The sequence below is a fragment of the Ammospiza caudacuta genome, chromosome 15, assembly GCF_027887145.1.
Source record: "Ammospiza caudacuta isolate bAmmCau1 chromosome 15, bAmmCau1.pri, whole genome shotgun sequence".
In the NCBI taxonomy this organism is placed as follows: Eukaryota; Metazoa; Chordata; class Aves; order Passeriformes; family Passerellidae; genus Ammospiza; species Ammospiza caudacuta.
The window spans coordinates 7,834,360-7,850,993 of record NC_080607.1 but is presented as its reverse complement, the minus strand read 5'-3'; the positions used below and the strand labels follow the sequence as shown (position 1 = coordinate 7,850,993).

Sequence of the window (16,634 nt, the reverse complement as noted above, 5' to 3'; positions counted from 1 at the left end):
GCCAGATCAATTACAGCTGCTCAGCCCAGCACTGGAATCAGCTCTTGCATCTTTGACCTCAAGTTACAGAATGAAAAAGGGAAACTGATTTCCTGGTTTCCTTTTCCTAGCTGAGAGTCTTGCTGTAAGGACCTTGACTAACAGTTCCACATGTCATTTAGCTCAAAGTGGTGCTTCTGGCTGTGATGGGAAAAGGTGAGGAAAGTGCTGGGATGTCAAGGTTGAGCTGCCTGCCTTGGACACTGGTTCACATTCCCACACTTTACTTTAGCTTTGTATTGTTCTGTTTCTCCCCTTTGCTCTTAGAAGGGGCCAAACTTGCATAAAATATCAAGCAGGGAATCACCCTTCCAGCAACCAGTGGTGGGAAGATTCCTGTCAGTTCTGTGTCAGTGCAGGTATCCATGGTTCCAGTTGCTACAGAGCACTGTGGAAGCCAGGAGTGTAACTGGGTATCAAGAGGGATAAGGCAAGTTTGTAAGCAGCAGCTGCACAAATGATGATCCAGGTGTAGACCCCAGTTTTGTAACTCCTGTTCTACATGGGGCAGGAGCAGAGCTTGTATCAGTGAGGCTCTCCCAGTTCCTGTGGTTTCTCCACCAGGACCATGTCTGCCATTGGAGCATGTGGTCACAGGTGTGAATGACATGATTTACAGTACTATTTGGGAAATTCGGGTGTTGCTTTATGCATTTCTGCATCCCAGAAGCCTTCCTGCAGTTTGTATTGCTGGGAGAAGTGGTTTTGCTAGAATTCCATACTTAGTTTTGGAGTGCTCTGTTTGACATGTTGAAGTGGTGTAATTTCTGTTTCAGAGCTAGGCAGAGCCTGGCTGCAATCCTGAGGGAGCACATGGCATGGAAGTGCTTCCTGGCCTCTCCCCAGCACCAGTGGTGCTTTTCATTTGGCTGCACACACTGAGGGGACACTTTTGCAGAAGCACTGGCAGCTGAGAGTGATGTGATACCCCTGTTCATCTATGGATCACTGGGGTTTCTGTGCTGGCTGCCTTGGAGAGACCTGCAAAGTGTCTGTGTCCTTCCAGAGTGTAGGAGACTGCTGTTGCTCAACTGTGAAGTCATGCCAAGTTCTTTTTGAATCTCCTGATACTTTGGGAGTGCCACCTGATTTACATGGCTGAAGTGTTGAGTCACATTAAAATTTCACTTCAGTAGCAAATCATTTCCCCGGGGATGTGACATTCCTGTCCCTTGGCTTGCCTTCCCATCAGAGCCTGGGCTGCAGGAGCTTAGAGTTGGTTCACAGAGGAGCACAGGGAGAATAGGGCAGAGCAGGTGTTGCACTGAACACACATACATGGGTGTATTTATATATGACCTTGGAAAACAAGACAGGCCTTGGCATCCCATCACAGCCCATCAGATGTCAGGTATTTGGGGGCTGTGTTTCATACCAAGATATCTGCAGGCATGAGCACCCGGGAGAGAGAGCCATGCCATAAATCCCAGAGTGCTCCTGAGCCTGTGCACTCTTAGCTTTGGTTCTTTGTTGAGCTTTGGACTCTTCTTGCCTCTCTGAAAGTGCCAGTATTTCCATTTCACACATTCAGTTGCTTTCAGTAGTGATCTACTCAGGGCTGGGCACTTTGGACTTGATTTTCCTACTATTAGTCCAGAACTGAATTTCTGGAGTTTGGTTACTCTGTGCTCAGAAGGGCAGGGGAGGACATATTTGTTGGCCAGAGCAGTTTTCAGTGTCACCCTTACCTTGTACTGCTGCACAGTAACAAAGATTATCTTGCTTTTCCAGGGAAGGGAATGAACCTGGGGATTCCGCGAAGATCACCTACCGTGAGCTGCTGCACAAAGTGTGCCAGTTTGCCAATGTCCTCCGCAGCCAAGGTACACAGCTGGGGCAGCAGAGCACTGCATACAGGGGAGGCATTTGGCCAAGGGTTTGGAGATTGGGGTCACTGCTTGTGTGGTTGCCAGTCTGTTGAGTAATTTGTTCTGCAATGCACAGATTCATTCCTGGCTCTGTCAGTGAAAACTGATCAGTGCTGGTCATATCAGCTGTACAAGGAAGAAATCAGTGTTTAATGATGCTCTGGGGTTTTCCAACAAGCAGTGGGCTCTGGTTACTTTCCTGCTCCCTTCAGGGAGGCAGATGAGAACATGAATTGTTAGTTATCATCTTTCAAGAGCCATAGTGCTTTGTCAGAACCCAAGAAATTCCCCTGGCTGCCCTGGAGGACTCGAGACCCTGTCAGGGGGCTCAGAAACCTTGGCACAGAGCCCAAGACCCCTGTGCCTTTGACTTAGCCCTTGGAAAAAACAATTACCAACCTTGTATGAAGAATTACAAGTCATGAAAGTTTAAGTAGAATAATAGTGAATTTATCACAGGATGAAAAATAGATTTTTGAGGTTTTTAGAATGAAGGTTCAGGAGGCAAGATGGAAGAATCTGGGGGTGTCCAGCCTTTCTCCTTCTTCTTCTTGACCTCCATCTTCTGCTGTGATGTTGGCACTTTTAGATTAGTTTAGAGTAGAAGCTCACTGTCTAACATAAGTGATAAGTATTAGAAAGAAATTGTAACTATTGTACATGTAGTTTTTAGTATAAAAAGATAACACTGCCTCTGAGGCAGGCAGAGTGCCTTGGACTGTCTTGCTGAACAGACATCGGCTGGACAGGAAAAGAATTTTATAGATAAGATACAATAAACAACCTTGAGACCCAGAAATGAAGAGCTCTGACTCCTTCTTTGACCACCAGGCTGGGAAAAGAGACTTTCTAACCCATCTCGGGGTCACTCTGACCAGCTAGAGATCCTGAGAGTGCTTGAAAGGCAAAACCCATGGCTGCTTCAGCTCTCATTGCAGCTGAAGCTTTATTGTGTGCATATAAATGTAGAATTAAAAGAATTGATTTGTTTCTATATCCTGTTCTTTTGCCATGTACTGTTCATTTTGACAAATGCCATGGTCACTTTCCCTCCATAGGGTTGAAGAAAGGAGACAGGGTTTCCATCTACCTGCCAATGATCGTGGAGCTGGTCGTAGCCATGCTTGCCTGTGCCAGGATTGGAGCTCTGCACTCTATTGTGGTAGGAACAAGCTCTTTGTGCTGCTCTTGGTGCTGAGCTCTGAGGGGAGCAGCTCTTGGTTTTGGGGGAGGAGCTGGAGAGATGAGTGCTGACCATGAGATGGATGGAAGCTCAGTGAAGATGCTGCTGTTGGCCTGCATTAACTGTGCAATGAGCTCCTTCAGCTGTCTCCATCAGTGCCTGGTGGTGAATCATTTACCTTGGGTGAACAGCACAGGAGCTGAGGGGTGTGGGCTGGGTTTCTGTGTCCTTGCTGACTCTGCTGTGTGCTCTCTGGCAGTTTGCAGGTTTCTCTGCTGACTCCCTTTGCGAGCGGATCCTTGACTGCAGTTGCTCCCTCCTCATCACAGCAGGTAAAACACACATCTGAGCAGCTCTCTTCCTGTTGCCTGGCTGAAAGGTCTTTATTTTAAAAGCCTGGAAGTGGGAGAGAGAAAGCCAGTGCCTCAGCTGAGCCTCCCAAAGTGGGTGCAGGGCTGTAGCTGTGCCCAAGTGCTGCTTCCCACTCCACACACTGAGCAGCCCCTCAGTTTGTCCTGTAAAGCTTGATGTCACCAGCTGCTAATAGAATGTTTCCAACACTTCTCGTCCATGTTTCTCCTGCAAATCAGCCAGATGTTTGCAAGATATATCATGAGAGAGGCATAATGTAAGAATTCCCACCTTTCCCACTTTGAAGGACATTTCTGCTGCAGCTCCTGGCTTTTTAAAGCAAAGGATCAAGAGTGTGGCAGTAGCTGCATGTAAGCCCACTGCACTTCCCCAGCTGTTTTCTCCAAAAGTGCAAGGAATAGTGTTTTTATTAATTCCCATGGCATGAAAAGGACCCATTAAACTGCAGTCTATATTCTGGATGCAATGGATTATTTTCCACAGAATATTCCCAAGAGATTTGTCAGGTCAAACTGGGACCTCTCCCAGAGAAGGAATTCCACTGTGTCTTTTGGCATGTGTTTCTCTGTGCTAATAAAAGGGTGCATTAGGAGAGCTTTCCCATCAGCTGTTTGTCTGCTTCCCCTCACTCCAGTGCATGAGTCTGCTCTGCCCTCCTGAAACTGCTTGTTGCTCCAGCTGCCTCAGGCTGCCTTGGCTGGGAAATCCTGACATTTCCCTCAATGTTTTGCAGATGCTTTTTATCGAGGGGACAAGCTGGTCAACTTGAAGCAGATTGCAGACGAAGCCATCCAGAAATGTGCAGACAAGTAAGTTTGGATTCCCTTCTAGAAAAGGGCATTGCTGCCAGAATCTGCTCCTGCACAAGTGGTAGTTGTCATAGGTGGGCAGACTCTGCAGCAGGTCTGACACAAACAGTCATCAGATGTTACAGAAAGGGAAATAATCCTGCTGAGATGCCTTTGCCAAGCTTACAGACACAGCATCTGTGTAGCTTGTGTGAGACTGAACGTGGGTTTGTGTGTTAGATCAAACATGGAAATTCAGGGCAGATAGTCTGCACATTACAAATTCAAACTCTTTAAGAAAATCTAAGTCTTTATGTCTGTAAAAATAGGTACCTGGGAGGACAGAAGTGGTCCTGAAGCTGGGAATTAACTGGTGGAGAATGTGTTGATACCCTGAACAGTGTTGAAGGGAAATAAGATCATTCTGTCAGTGTTCTGTAGGCTGTCTTTTCCCTCAGAAGGGGGCAAACACTTACACCTCTCCTTGATGTATAATCAAGCTTTGGAAGCTTTTCCTCCCTCTGAGGCAGTCAGTCATGCCTAGGGGTTGGAGCAGCCACTAACATCTGGTAGGAGGGGTTGTTCCTGGTCACAGGCAGGCAAATTTGGGATTTGTAAGGAATCTCCACAGCAGTGTCTTGGGAGAGAGACTTGTGGGACCCACAGGAATCACACCTGATAAATCCCCAGTAAACTCAGACTGTTTTTGCTGTCTGAGCTGTTCCTGTGGCTGGTGCCATTGGAAATTCATGGTGTACCTGGAGTTTGCATGGCAGCAAATGCTCCAGCTCAACCAAAGGAGCTCCATGCCCCTGCCCTGCCTCCAGTGCTGCCTGTGAACCCCAGGAAGGGCTGGCTCAGCCCCTGAGCAGCCCAGTGTGACAGCTCCTTCCTTTTACAGGGGATTCTCTTTGAAAAAGTGCATCGTGGTGAAGCACCTGGGCAGGGAGGAGGTAGGAGCGGCTGGGACCTGCAGCAAGTCTCCTCCTCAGAAAAAGCTGTGCCAGGAAGTGCAGGTGTGTTCCTGGTGGCATGAGAGGGGGGTTTATTATCACAGGCCAGAACCAGCAAACTGATCAGTGCAAAACCACCTCAGTGATTCTCTGAACACTCCTGTTCCTGTTTCACCCCTCCTTGCTGATGTTGCCGTGTGAGTGGTTGAAAAATGGTTCCTATTCCTTACTGAGATCCTCTCCCTGCTGCTTCCTTTACCACCCTCACAAGCTGCAAGCTTCCAAAGCCACTAGGGACAAGATGGCCATTTTCCTCTGCCCAGTACAAGGTTTTTCCTTCCTAACCCTTTGTCTCTCTCCCCTGTGTGCAGAGAGTGATGCTGTGCTGCACTGTAGCTGTGACAGTGGCAGCAGGAGAGGACACCCAGGAGATTTGTGCTCATGGCATGAGCTCAGGGCAGCAATCCTCTGCTGAGAGCAGTGCAGGGGCTGTGCAGCTGCCACAGGGACTCTGTCAGCTCTCAGGCTGGAGCTTTCATTTGCAGCTAGAGATGAAAGGATGTGGGCCAGAGGCATGTGGTGAGATGGGAGTGGAGGAAGAGGTGTCCTGCCTGCTGAGCTCCTGAGCAGCCCTGCTGTGCCCAGCCCTTACCTGCTCCAGAGGTTACTTTCAGCTACCCCACTGCTCCAAATCTTGCCATGTTGTCTTCTGTCCCTCTGTGCTGGGTGATTATTTGCACTGAGTTATCCCCAGGCTGCTGCTGGCTCAGAAATGGGTTGTGTTTGGGGAGTATTTGAGCTTTAGACTCTGCTTTCAGGAGGAGTGGTCTGTGCACATCCCTGGAACAAGAAGTCCAGCAGATTCTCTACCTTTGACTTATTTTCCCTTGTTCAGCTGTGTTAATTTTATTGGAGTGTTGCTCTTTGTTTGACAGCCTGGCCGTGTTCCTTGGCCTGCTCTGCCATTTCTCTTGTGAGAGCAGGGTAGATGCAATGAATGGGAAAAGTGGAGCAGACCAGCCTTTCTGTGTGAGGTTTCCCTGGCAAGGTGATTGCAGGGCAGCCTGTCCCTGTGCTGGTTCCAGTAGGTGAGGTGAGCTTTTTGTGCAGAATGTCCTGGGGGAGGCTGGAGGGTGTCTCTTACCCTTTGGCTTTCTTTACTTGTTTCCATATTTTATTAAGGATTTTTTCCTTTGTGGATGCATTTTACTGTTCCATTGGCTTGTGTGAGGCTATTGGATGGTCTGTGGGCTGTGTGCTGGCTCTGTGCCTCTGTTCCCAGGCAGCCATGTGCAGGGGGTCGCCTTGGGGACCTGCCCTGGGGGCAGCTGGTACCCTAGGAAGGTGATGGAAATGGGCAGGCTTGTGCTCAGAGGGCATCTCTTGGCCTGGCCCTGGATCTCTGAGCATTTTCCAGCCTGCCAGCTTGTGATTTTCCAGCCTTTCCAGCATCCAGGCCTGTGGGCTTCCAGCTCCCTTCCTGCAAAGCCCGGTGTGGATACCCCCCTTCCCAGATTTCACACCCTCTTTGTGGATTTTTAACAGGAAAAAAAGACTGAAAGCTCAAAGAGACTCCATCCCAAGGTATTTACACACAGCACTGCCTTCCTCTTTTTGGCACCTCCCTTGTGCTTCCTATGCAGCTCCCCACCTCCCTTAACTGCTGCCCAGCCACACGTGCCCTCCTAACCGTGGTGCAGCAGCTGCATGGCAGTGACAGAGCCCACCCAGCTTGGCAGGGCTGCCCAGGGCCTGGGGGTGAGTGCAGTGCCACCAGTGCTTCAGAAACAGCCACAGAGGTGACCCCTGGGAGTGCAGAGCCACTGGGATGTCACCATCCAGGCCAGGCTTTGGCTCTCTGCCTTTCAGAAGCAGCTCTCACAATGCCCTTCCCTTTGTGGGGAGGCTGGCAGGGGGCACCTACAGCAAACCTGCATCTCCAGAGCCAGCATCTGATGTCCTGCCTCGTCCAAGGAGCTGTGGCTGTGACCCCAGGGCAGGCAGGCACAGACACACAGTGCCATGGTGTGACCTCCTCCCTGGGCACTGGAGGCTGGCTGCTAAATCAGAGAAAACTGCTGGGTAGCCTTGGGCTTGTTTACCTGGTGCCTTGCTGGGAGCTTGCTGGTGGGACAGAATTGTGGAAACTGCTTTGCCAGGTAAACCCAGGAGCCTGAGGTCCGTGAAAGCTTTCCAGGTGTGCTAAACTGTCAAGCAGCTGGTGTCCCCTCCCCACGTGCAGGAGCTGTGGGGTCCCAGTGCCTCCAGATGTCTCATGAACATCTTTGGGGCTGCAGAGAGTCACCATGGGGCTGCTCTCTGTGCACCCCAGCTGAGGGAGCTGTGGTGAGCCTGGCTTTGTGAGGAGGAAATGTGCAGGGCTCTGGGTCAGGTCCTGCCCTCACAGAGATGTGAGAAGTGGAGGTCTGAGCTGAGGCTGGGCTTGTTCCTTGCCCAGCTTTCCCCAGGCTTCTCTGAGGAAAGGTGAGAAGGTCAGGGGAAGTTAAATCTTGCCCTGAGCTGTGCCACTACCCTGGAGAGGTGGGCAGCCAGAACAACCCTCAGGGTGCCCTCTGCCCATCAGCCACAGGCTTGGTGGCTCTGTCACAGCTCTGGCATCTTCAGTCAGCAGTGCTGGATGGCTCTGTGTTGGCGCAGTCACTTCTTAGCTGGGTAGTTATTATCTAAAATCCCAGAGAACAGATATTTTGGAGGGCCTGCAGGGCCAAGCAGTGTGAGCCCACAGTGCTGCTGTTCAACTCAGGCTGTGCTGCCATCAGGGTCCCCACAAGGTGTGCGGGACAGGTGGCTGTGCTTGCTGCTTGGCTGTAGCACTGCAGCACAGGGCAGGAGGAGCCTGGCAGTGGGAACAGCCCAGAGCAGCTGCTGCTGCCACCCACGGGGATTCACCACCATCACCTGTGGTCTGGACACTGCTTCAGACACGGCCTTGCAGCCAGATTGTGTTTAAAGGTTTCCTTGTGGCTGTGAGCTGTCAAAAGGAGCTTTGGGAGTGGGAGCTGCAGCTCTGGTGCATGGTTTGCAGCAGGCTGTGCTGTGAACATCCCCCTCAATGGCCCGTGACGGGGGCAAGGTTTGGGCTGTGCTCCTCATTCCCCCTTTCTTGTTTTTGGACAAGCCTGTTCCCAACCTTGTGCCTTCCTCAGACCCCCTGGAACCCAGCCATAGACACGTGGTGGCATGAGCTGATGTCTGGTGCCAGCACAGAGTGTGAGCCCGAGTGGTGCGACGCCGAGGACGAGCTCTTCATCCTCTACACGAGCGGCTCCACTGGAAAACCCAAGGTGTGCTCCCAGCTCCCTGCACGGGGCAGCCTGAGCCCTGGGGACCCCTCAGCTGGGGGAACTGGTGTGGGGGGTGCTGGGAGGCCCCAGCAGGAAGAGGAGCCACAGAGGTCTCTGAAAAGGGCTGTGCTGTTCATTCCTGCTCAGCTGCTGTTGGAGGCAGCGATGCTCAGCTGGGCCTGGCAGGGTGAGGGTGCTGGTGGGAGCTCACCCTGACATTGCTGTGCCTTCTCCTTGCAGGGTGTGCTGCACACCATGGGTGGATACATGATTTTTGCTGCCACCTCCTTTAAATACGTGTTTGATTACCAACCCGAGGACGTGTACTGGTGCACAGCTGACATTGGATGGATAACAGGCCATTCCTACATCACCTACGGCCCCCTGGCCAACGGGGCCACCGGCGTGTTGGTGAGTGCCCTGTGCCCCTGGCTGCTGTCACTCCAGCAAAAGGGAGGTGGTGGTGCTGAGCTGCACCCCTGCATTGCTCTGTGATGGTGTGTAGGGCTCTGTGAGCAAGGGTGGTGCTCTATGATGACTTCTTGAGGGAGTAATTTTTGTGTGGCCTTTTCAAACTACAGAAATTTTTGTAGTTTTTCAAACTGTTTCAAACTGCTCCCCTGTTTCTTTCCCATAAAAGTACAAGCCTTGTGTACCAATGGAGTCAGTGCTGCTCTGACTTAATGCAAAAACTCAATCAGGGAGTGATGTTTTCCCTGCTGATGCTGATTTGACAACTTGTTGTCTAACTCCTGTGCCTGTATCTCTCTTGGCAGTGTAACAGATCAGGGAGCCAGAGACCTATGCCTAAGAATCCCCAGGGAAATGCAAGCAGGAAAATTACTGTTGTGTTGGGGGAGGCCTTTTGGGAGTTGTTGGTGCTTTGGGTTGTGATTCTGTCTCAGTGTTTGGACCTCTTGCCCTTTGCCACATGGGCAGGGTCAGTTGGGCTGGTGGGACTGTGTCACTGTGGTGGCCACCCAAGTGCCTGTGCTGCAAGGGGGTGTCAGGGGACGTGCCAGGATGAGGGGGGATGCCATCTGCCCAGTGAGGGGGTTCTTGACCCGGGCTGGTTTCACTGTGTACCCCTATAGGGACATGCTGGGGTCCAGCTGCTGTTTGGCTCCTCCTGCTTGGGCAGGTGCTGCAGGTGGGGAGCAGTGAGGAGCAGCTGTGTCACTGCTCTGTCTCCTGCTCAGTTTGAAGGCGTCCCCACCTACCCAGATGTTGGCAGGATGTGGAGCGTCGTTGACAAGTACAAGGTGACCAAGTTCTACACAGCACCCACGGCCATCCGGATGCTGATGAAGTACGGCGAGGAGCCTGTCAAAAAGTGAGTGCCAGTCCCAGGAGAAGGAGGATGTTGGCTTTGCACAGCAGATGCCAAAATGACCCAGGTCTTCTCTCCTCCCCTGTGGAAGAGTGCTGAGAAATCTCTGACCTGTACCTGGAAGGTGCATTTTGAGTAGCCCAGGGGTTCCTACAGGCTCTGCTGTGCAGCTGGCTCACAGCTCCATGGCCTGCTGAGCCCCTGCCCGCCCCCTCCTCTCTGCAGGCACAGCAGGAAGTCCCTGAAGGTGCTGGGGACCGTGGGTGAGCCCATCAACCCCGAGGCCTGGCTGTGGTACTACCGTGTGGTGGGAGAGGAGAGGTGCCCCATTGTGGACACCTTCTGGCAGACAGAGACGGTGAGTCCTGCCTGGGTGTCCCTGGCACCTCTCTGTCCCTTGTGCTCCCTGCAGGGCCTCCTTGCAGCTTTCCCTTAGTGGGGTTTGGGTTCTGTGGGGCGTGTTTGTTTGGCCTGCCCAGGAAACTCCTAATGTGCTCCTTCTCTTCCTATCCTGCAACTCAAGCAGGCTCCAAAAGGAGAAACCTTCCTCTCCCAAGGTTCTCTTCCTCACTCTGCTCTGGACAGTACTCTCCTGCCCCTCTTTCTCTCCACCAGCTCCAAGTGTGTGCCCAGATTCCCCATCCACTGCCATATCCTTCCCAGGGCCCATCTCCACACCTGCCCTGAGTAGCCCTGACTGGGATGTGCTGTTCCCAGAGCTGATGGCACAGCTGTGGGATGGGCTGGCACGGCCCAAACTCACTGGTTTTTGTCTCTCTTTTCAGGGAGGCCACATGCTGACACCCCTTCCTGCTGCCACCCCCACGAAGCCAGGCTCTGCCGTGAGTACTCGTGTTCTCCTCCCCAGCAGCCTCAGCAGGGCCCTGGCTGTGCCATGGCTGGGGGATTGGAGCCTGCCAGGGGCTGGGGGGACAGTGGTGCACATGGGGAGGTGACCACCACCCAAAATCTCAATCCCCATGCAGCCACACTTGTGGGCCCCGTGTACCACAGCTCTCCAAAGCTGCCCTTGCCCTGCCTCCCACTCCCTCTGGTTAATGGGGGTCTAATGCAGGGATTCACCTCCATCTCTCCTTTCTCCCTGGTCCTCATGGCAGACATTCCCCTTTTTTGGTGTGGTCCCTGCCATCCTGAACGACTCGGGGGAAGAGCTGGAAGGAGAAGCAGAAGGTTTCCTGGTAAGGAAGGGCTGATCTTCCCCAGCCTCCCTTTGTCCATTCCCTGTGGCCTCTGGGACATTCCTGCTAGAATACCCACACCTTTTAGCCCAGAGAAGGGGTAGAGTCACCATCCTTGGGAGTGTTCAAAAAACGTGTGGAGGTGGCACTTGAGGACATGGTTTAGTGGTGAATGTGGGTGATGGTTGGACATTTCCAGCTTTAAAAAATAATGTGGTAAGGAAGGGCTGATCTTCCCCAGCCTCCCTTTGTCCATTCCCTGTGGCCTCTGGGACATTCCTGCTAGAATAACCACATCTTTTGGCCCAGGAAAGGGGTAGAGTCACCATCCCTGGAAGTGTTCAAAAAATGTGTGGAGGTGGCACTTGAGGACATGGTGAATGTGGGTGATGGTTGGACATTTCCAACCTTAAAAAATTTGTGATTCTGCCTCCACTAATCCTGGTCCACATACCCTTGGGTGGTGGGAACTCCCTCCAAGGCCAGAACTATGGGAGCTTTTCCAGCTGATCACTAAATGCACTTGCACATGTGGGCAAGACAGCAGCATGGGAACAACAGCTCAGCCAAGCTTCTTCCCCCTGCCAAAGCTGGTGGGACTTTCCCAGTGGATCAGCACTGGCAGCAAGTGTCCGAGTGCTGTTTATGGCTGTCTGACATCTCTCTCCCTGTGGTGCCAGCCTGGGTTGTTGCTTTGGCTCTCACTGCCCAGCTGTGTGTCTCACCCCAGGTGTTCAAGCAGCCCTGGCCAGGGATCATGCGCACGGTCTACGGGAAGCACCAGCAGTTTGAAACCATTTACTTCCAGAAGTTCCCTGGCTACTACTTGACAGGAGATGGTAAGGGGCTCCAGGCTGCTGTGGTCACAGGGGCCTGGGGACAGCAGGGAGAATCTTGCCCTGTCCTGCCCTCAGAATCCCTTATCAATTGCTCTGAGGGCTGGCACTGCTGCCTCACACTCATTTCTGGCTATTTTTAGGTTGCAGAAGAGATAAAGATGGTTATTACTGGATCACAGGGCGAATTGATGACATGTTGAATGTTTCTGGTAAGAAGGAGTTTTGTCTTCAGTAGGGACCAATGTGCTTTGTGACACCTTGCTTTGTGACACTTCTACATCCATTTCAAAAGCCCCCTGCTCTAAGGGGATGGTTCTGCACCTGTAATTCTGCTTGTCCAACTTGTCCTCAAGGTGGATCCAGTTTCTGGCTCAGGGTTATTTCAGGGACACACAAACCTGTGACTTGGTGACTTTCTGCACCGTTTTCCCTGGAGACAAAGCCTTGGAAGGAAGGAACCTTCTGTAACCAGCCAGGGCACCTCTGCTGCAGGATTTAGGGCCACAGGGAATTCACAGAGTTTGGGCAGGACCATAAGGGTTGCTAATCCAACCTGCTGCTCCATGAAGGGCTCACCTCAAGGCTGGATCAGGCTGCTCAGAGCTCTGAAGATTCTCCCACCTCTCTTAACTGAGTCTTTGAGATTCACTTGCTTCTCAGCCCATAATTTTCCATGTACTCTATTTAATACCTCCCTCCCTCCTTTCCTGGAGCCTGTATCCTTCAGGGGTGTCCTGCTGGCTCTGAGGTGCTGCTTTACTTGCCCCTGGATCAAATTAGATCCTTTCACCTGACCAGCAGTGCTTGATTCTCCACCAGCTGATCATTCTGGGAGTTGACCACTTTGCTGTGGCTTTCTGTGACAGCAGTGCTGGAGTGGAAGGTCAGAGCACAGGTACAGGAGCAGAGGTGTGCAGGACTGAATAGTGCCCCTGTCCCAAGATCTGGAGAGTCACTGCCCCTCCCCACAGCACTGGGCTGGAGCCTGGACTCTGCAGATCCAACCTCTTCCTCTGCACTTCCTGGCTGACCATGTGGGCAGCTCTCCTTGCCAAATCCAGCTCCTCCTCAGCCTGTGCCTTGGAAAGGCATCACTGTGAACTGTTCATGATCTGTTCCAGAAAGCCTAAAGGTGGGAGGGGGAGCAGCCAAGGGAGGTGGCTTCTGCAGCTAGGTGACACTTGGCAGCTTCCAGAGCACTGCGGAAATGAGTTTCACTCTCCAGCTGTTGTCCTTTCCCAAGCACATCAAACTGATGCCCTCAGATCTGTAGTTTAGGGCCTTTTACAGCCTCAGGCGTCTTCCTGCAGGCCTGTAAAGCTCTGTGTCCCCCTTGTTTGCAGGCCTGTAAAGCTCTGTGTCCCCCTTGTTTGCAGGCCTGTGAAGCTCTGTGTCCCCCTTGTTTGCAGGCCATTTGCTGAGCACGGCAGAGGTGGAGTCAGCCCTGGTGGAGCACCCTGCAGTGGCTGAGGCTGCCGTGGTCAGCCATCCCCACCCCCTGAAGGGAGAGTGCCTCTACTGCTTTGTGACCCTGAGAGAGGGCTACGAGTTCAGCCAGGACCTCACAGATGAGCTCAAAAAACAAGGTAGCAACAGGCAAATGTTGGGGAGCAGGCAGGGGGAGCACAGGTGGTGGAGGGGTTGAAGGCTTGGTGCTGCCTGTGGTCTGGGGAGTGCAGTGTGGACAAGTGCCACAAGGTGCCTCTTGATTACACAGCAGGGTGGCAAAGACTAACATTAGTTCTGCCAGCCTTTGGCTGCTCATGTGATGCCATCTCTGCCTTCTGGGAGCTGGCAGCCCTGTGAGGGGCTGGGGTGCTCAGCAGGCTTTTGTTTGCAGCAGGGCTTTCCCTGCCAGACTGGGACATCCTGAGAGGATCATGGGGTTTCTTTAGGGAGGTGCTCTGGGTGTTAGTGCTCTGCTCTCAAGGAGCTGTTTCACTGCAAACTGCAGCATTGAATACACCAAACAGACCCAATGGCAGCTGCTTCTCTGGAGGAACCCAAGAGTGAATTTAAATCAATCCTTGCTCTATCAAGGTCATGGTGTTGGTTGTAGCTGTTAGGGAGGAGTCTGGAAGACGGAGGGAGTGAAAAAATGAGTGCTCTCAGTGTTGGGGAGATGTGCTTCTGGCCCTGTTTGCATTGTAGGTCTTGTCCCCAGGCACTGCCCTGCCAGGTGTCCCAGGAGCTGGGCTCTGTGTCTTACCCTTCTGTCCTTTTATCATCGAAAGGATGTGTGGCTTCTCCTCAGCCCTACAATGAAAATCTCTCTTTTTTTTTTTGCAGTCAGAGACAAAATTGGGCCCATAGCAACACCTGATTACATCCAGTACGCCCCCAGCCTGCCCAAAACCCGCTCAGGTGAGTTCCAGGGCAGGACTGGACAGCTCCTGCCAGTGGAAGTTGAGCAGCCCTGCTCTGCTGGTCCAGGGCTGCTCAGATTAGGGGAGGTACAAGCTCAGGGTGAGCAGGATGTGCAGGTCTGGTACTTCCCTCTTCTGCTAAGGATGCTGAAGAGATCCTGACTCCTGGGGAGAGGGACTTTTTATATAGACAGATAATGAAGGACAAGGGGTGATGGTTTTAAACTGGTGGAAGGCAGGTGTAGATTAAATAGACATAAGGAAGGAATTGTTCCTGTGAGGGTGGGCAGGCCCTGGCACAGGGTGCCCAGAGAAGCTGGGGCTGCCCCTGGATCTCTGTAAGTGTCCAAGGCCAGGTTGGATGGGGCTTGGAGCAACCTGGGACTGTGAAAGCTGTTCCTGCCCATGGCAGGGGGTTGGGAAGAGATATCTTTAAGGTCTCTTCCAACCCAGACCATCCTGGGATTCTGACTCCTGCTTCCCTTTCTTGGCTGTCATTACAGGAAAGATCACCAGACGCATATTGAGGAAGATTGCCAAAGATGACCACGAGCTGGGAGACATCTCCACCTTGGCAGACCCGGGTGTCATCACACAGCTTTTCAACAGCAGATGTGACACTGCTCCTGCAGGAGCAGCTCAGTAGGACAGTGGCAGTGGCATCTGATGGGCAGGTCCCTCCAACAGCCACTGCCTGCCCGGGAAGGAAACCTTCACCTGTTGAATTAAATGTACCAATGGTAGAAACGAGGAGAGTCTGGCTCTGGATAGGCTGTGTCCATGCCCTGGGTGAGGTGTCTGTCATGTTCCAGATGGATGTCACACATCTGAGGGTCAGCCTGGTGCACAGAGGGACTCATCCTCCTCCTTTTTCAGCACCTCGTTCTTGGTTTTAATTTAATTTTGGGGGGTTGGGGAGAGGGTGTTAACTTACTTTCTGTCTGGAGGGGCCCTGGCACCTTGTGCACAGTGGGAAGGAGCTTTGGGGCTTGCAGGGGAAGTGATGCTGGAGTTACTCAATGCAGGCAGGCCTGGGAGGGGCATCCACCACTGCCCACAGAGCAGCTGAGCTTCCTTTTGTGCTTGGAGAGCTGCAGGAGCGCTGCAGCAGCCACATCATCACTGCAGGGCTGTGCTCATCCTGCATCCACTGGCCTGCTGCTAGCACAGCTCCCTGCAGCCGCCAGGGCACTGGGGCAAGGCTCCAGGGAGCTCTGGGCTTTAAACAGGTTTTGAGGGGCAATCTGATACCAAGATCTGCTGCTCCTCACTGTGTTGTGCCAGCTGGTGCATTGTCCCCAGCCCAGGGTCCTTCACTGGCCATGGACACCACTGGAAGGGAAAAGCCTTGGTGTGACGTTTCCATGGAGTCCCAGTTCCTCCAGTTCTGCTGCACCAGCTCAGAGCTGAAGCAGAGCTGGAGCAGCTGGATGCTCCTCTTGTGTCCTGGGGGAGGATGGAGAGGAAATGGAGCCAGGCAGAGGCACCTTTCCCATGGCACCATGAGCACTGCCACAGCAGAGAAACCAAGGCAGGCAGGGCTGTGGGAGTCCTACTCATCTCCTCATCAGGAAAAATGGTGGGAGGTGTTTCAAGTCAGTGTTTGCTTAAATCTGACCTGACTTAAGGATGATGAGAGCTACAGGCCCACAACCCTTTTCCCCAAGAGCCTTGACCACCACCAGGGTCCTGCCAAAGCCATACTTCCTCCAGTGAAGGAACTTTAACTCCAGCCAAGGCTGAGCTGGGGCTCATACCTCCTTTGCAATGTCTCTGTGAAACCTGCATGTGAACTCTTTGATTTTGCACTTAAACCAAAGGAGAACTGAGCTTTAAAATTTGCTGCAACAGCTGTTTTGGGGAGTGCCAGTGGCCTGGGGTTACCTGCAACCTGAGCTGACTTGGGGCTGGAAAGGAGGAGCAGCTGCCTCAGGGTGCTCAGGGCAGGTGTTGGGGTGCTCCTCTGGGCTGTTGGCCAAGTCCCAAATCTCACTTGTTACCTGCTGCTCTCACTGGCACAGCAGCTGTGTCACCTGTAGCCTCGGTGCCTGCCTGTCCCCATGTGCCCCCACAGCTCTGTACCACTGGATTGTGCCATCTTGGTGACAAGGATTCCTACATCATCGTTCCTCCTGTTACTCTTTGTTAGCTATGTAATTTTGGCTGGAAAACAGCGAGAATTTAATGCAAAATTGAATAAAATTCAAGAAAACAAAATGGAAACAGGCTTGGAGTGGGTGTGGGTGGGAGATGCTCAGTGCTCAGAAACCAGGAGTGGCTTTTGGGATGGGAGGGGCAGGTTCCTGCCAGTGATGTTTATCCATGGATTTTTTTTTTTTTTTTCACATGTGATTTACTGTGGCTGGCAGTGCTGGCTCCATCCTGTGCCTCA

General features: G+C 52.5%; 1 protein-coding gene across 2 annotated transcripts in view; it reads left to right on the top strand.

Moving 5' to 3' along the window:
• Positions 1–16,388, top strand: part of ACSS2 (acyl-CoA synthetase short chain family member 2) — a 29,579-nt gene extending 13,191 nt beyond the window's left edge. Inside the window, exons 3-19 of one of the 2 annotated variants that reach the window (XM_058814457.1) lie at positions 1,771–1,862; positions 2,966–3,069; positions 3,350–3,422; positions 4,196–4,271; positions 5,152–5,266; positions 6,749–6,787; positions 8,371–8,508; positions 8,749–8,919; positions 9,708–9,841; positions 10,064–10,196; positions 10,624–10,680; positions 10,957–11,037; positions 11,768–11,876; positions 12,017–12,085; positions 13,286–13,462; positions 14,166–14,240; positions 14,746–16,388. In XM_058814457.1, coding sequence (XP_058670440.1) covers positions 1,771–1,862; positions 2,966–3,069; positions 3,350–3,422; positions 4,196–4,271; positions 5,152–5,266; positions 6,749–6,787; positions 8,371–8,508; positions 8,749–8,919; positions 9,708–9,841; positions 10,064–10,196; positions 10,624–10,680; positions 10,957–11,037; positions 11,768–11,876; positions 12,017–12,085; positions 13,286–13,462; positions 14,166–14,240; positions 14,746–14,888 — 1,786 coding nt within the window. In that variant the 3' untranslated portion in view covers positions 14,889–16,388. The remainder of the gene's footprint in view (positions 1–1,770; positions 1,863–2,965; positions 3,070–3,349; positions 3,423–4,195; positions 4,272–5,151; positions 5,267–6,748; positions 6,788–8,370; positions 8,509–8,748; positions 8,920–9,707; positions 9,842–10,063; positions 10,197–10,623; positions 10,681–10,956; positions 11,038–11,767; positions 11,877–12,016; positions 12,086–13,285; positions 13,463–14,165; positions 14,241–14,745) is intronic. The other variant, XM_058814458.1, reaches the window with a different exon arrangement.
• The last annotated feature ends 246 nt before the right edge of the window (positions 16,389–16,634 follow it).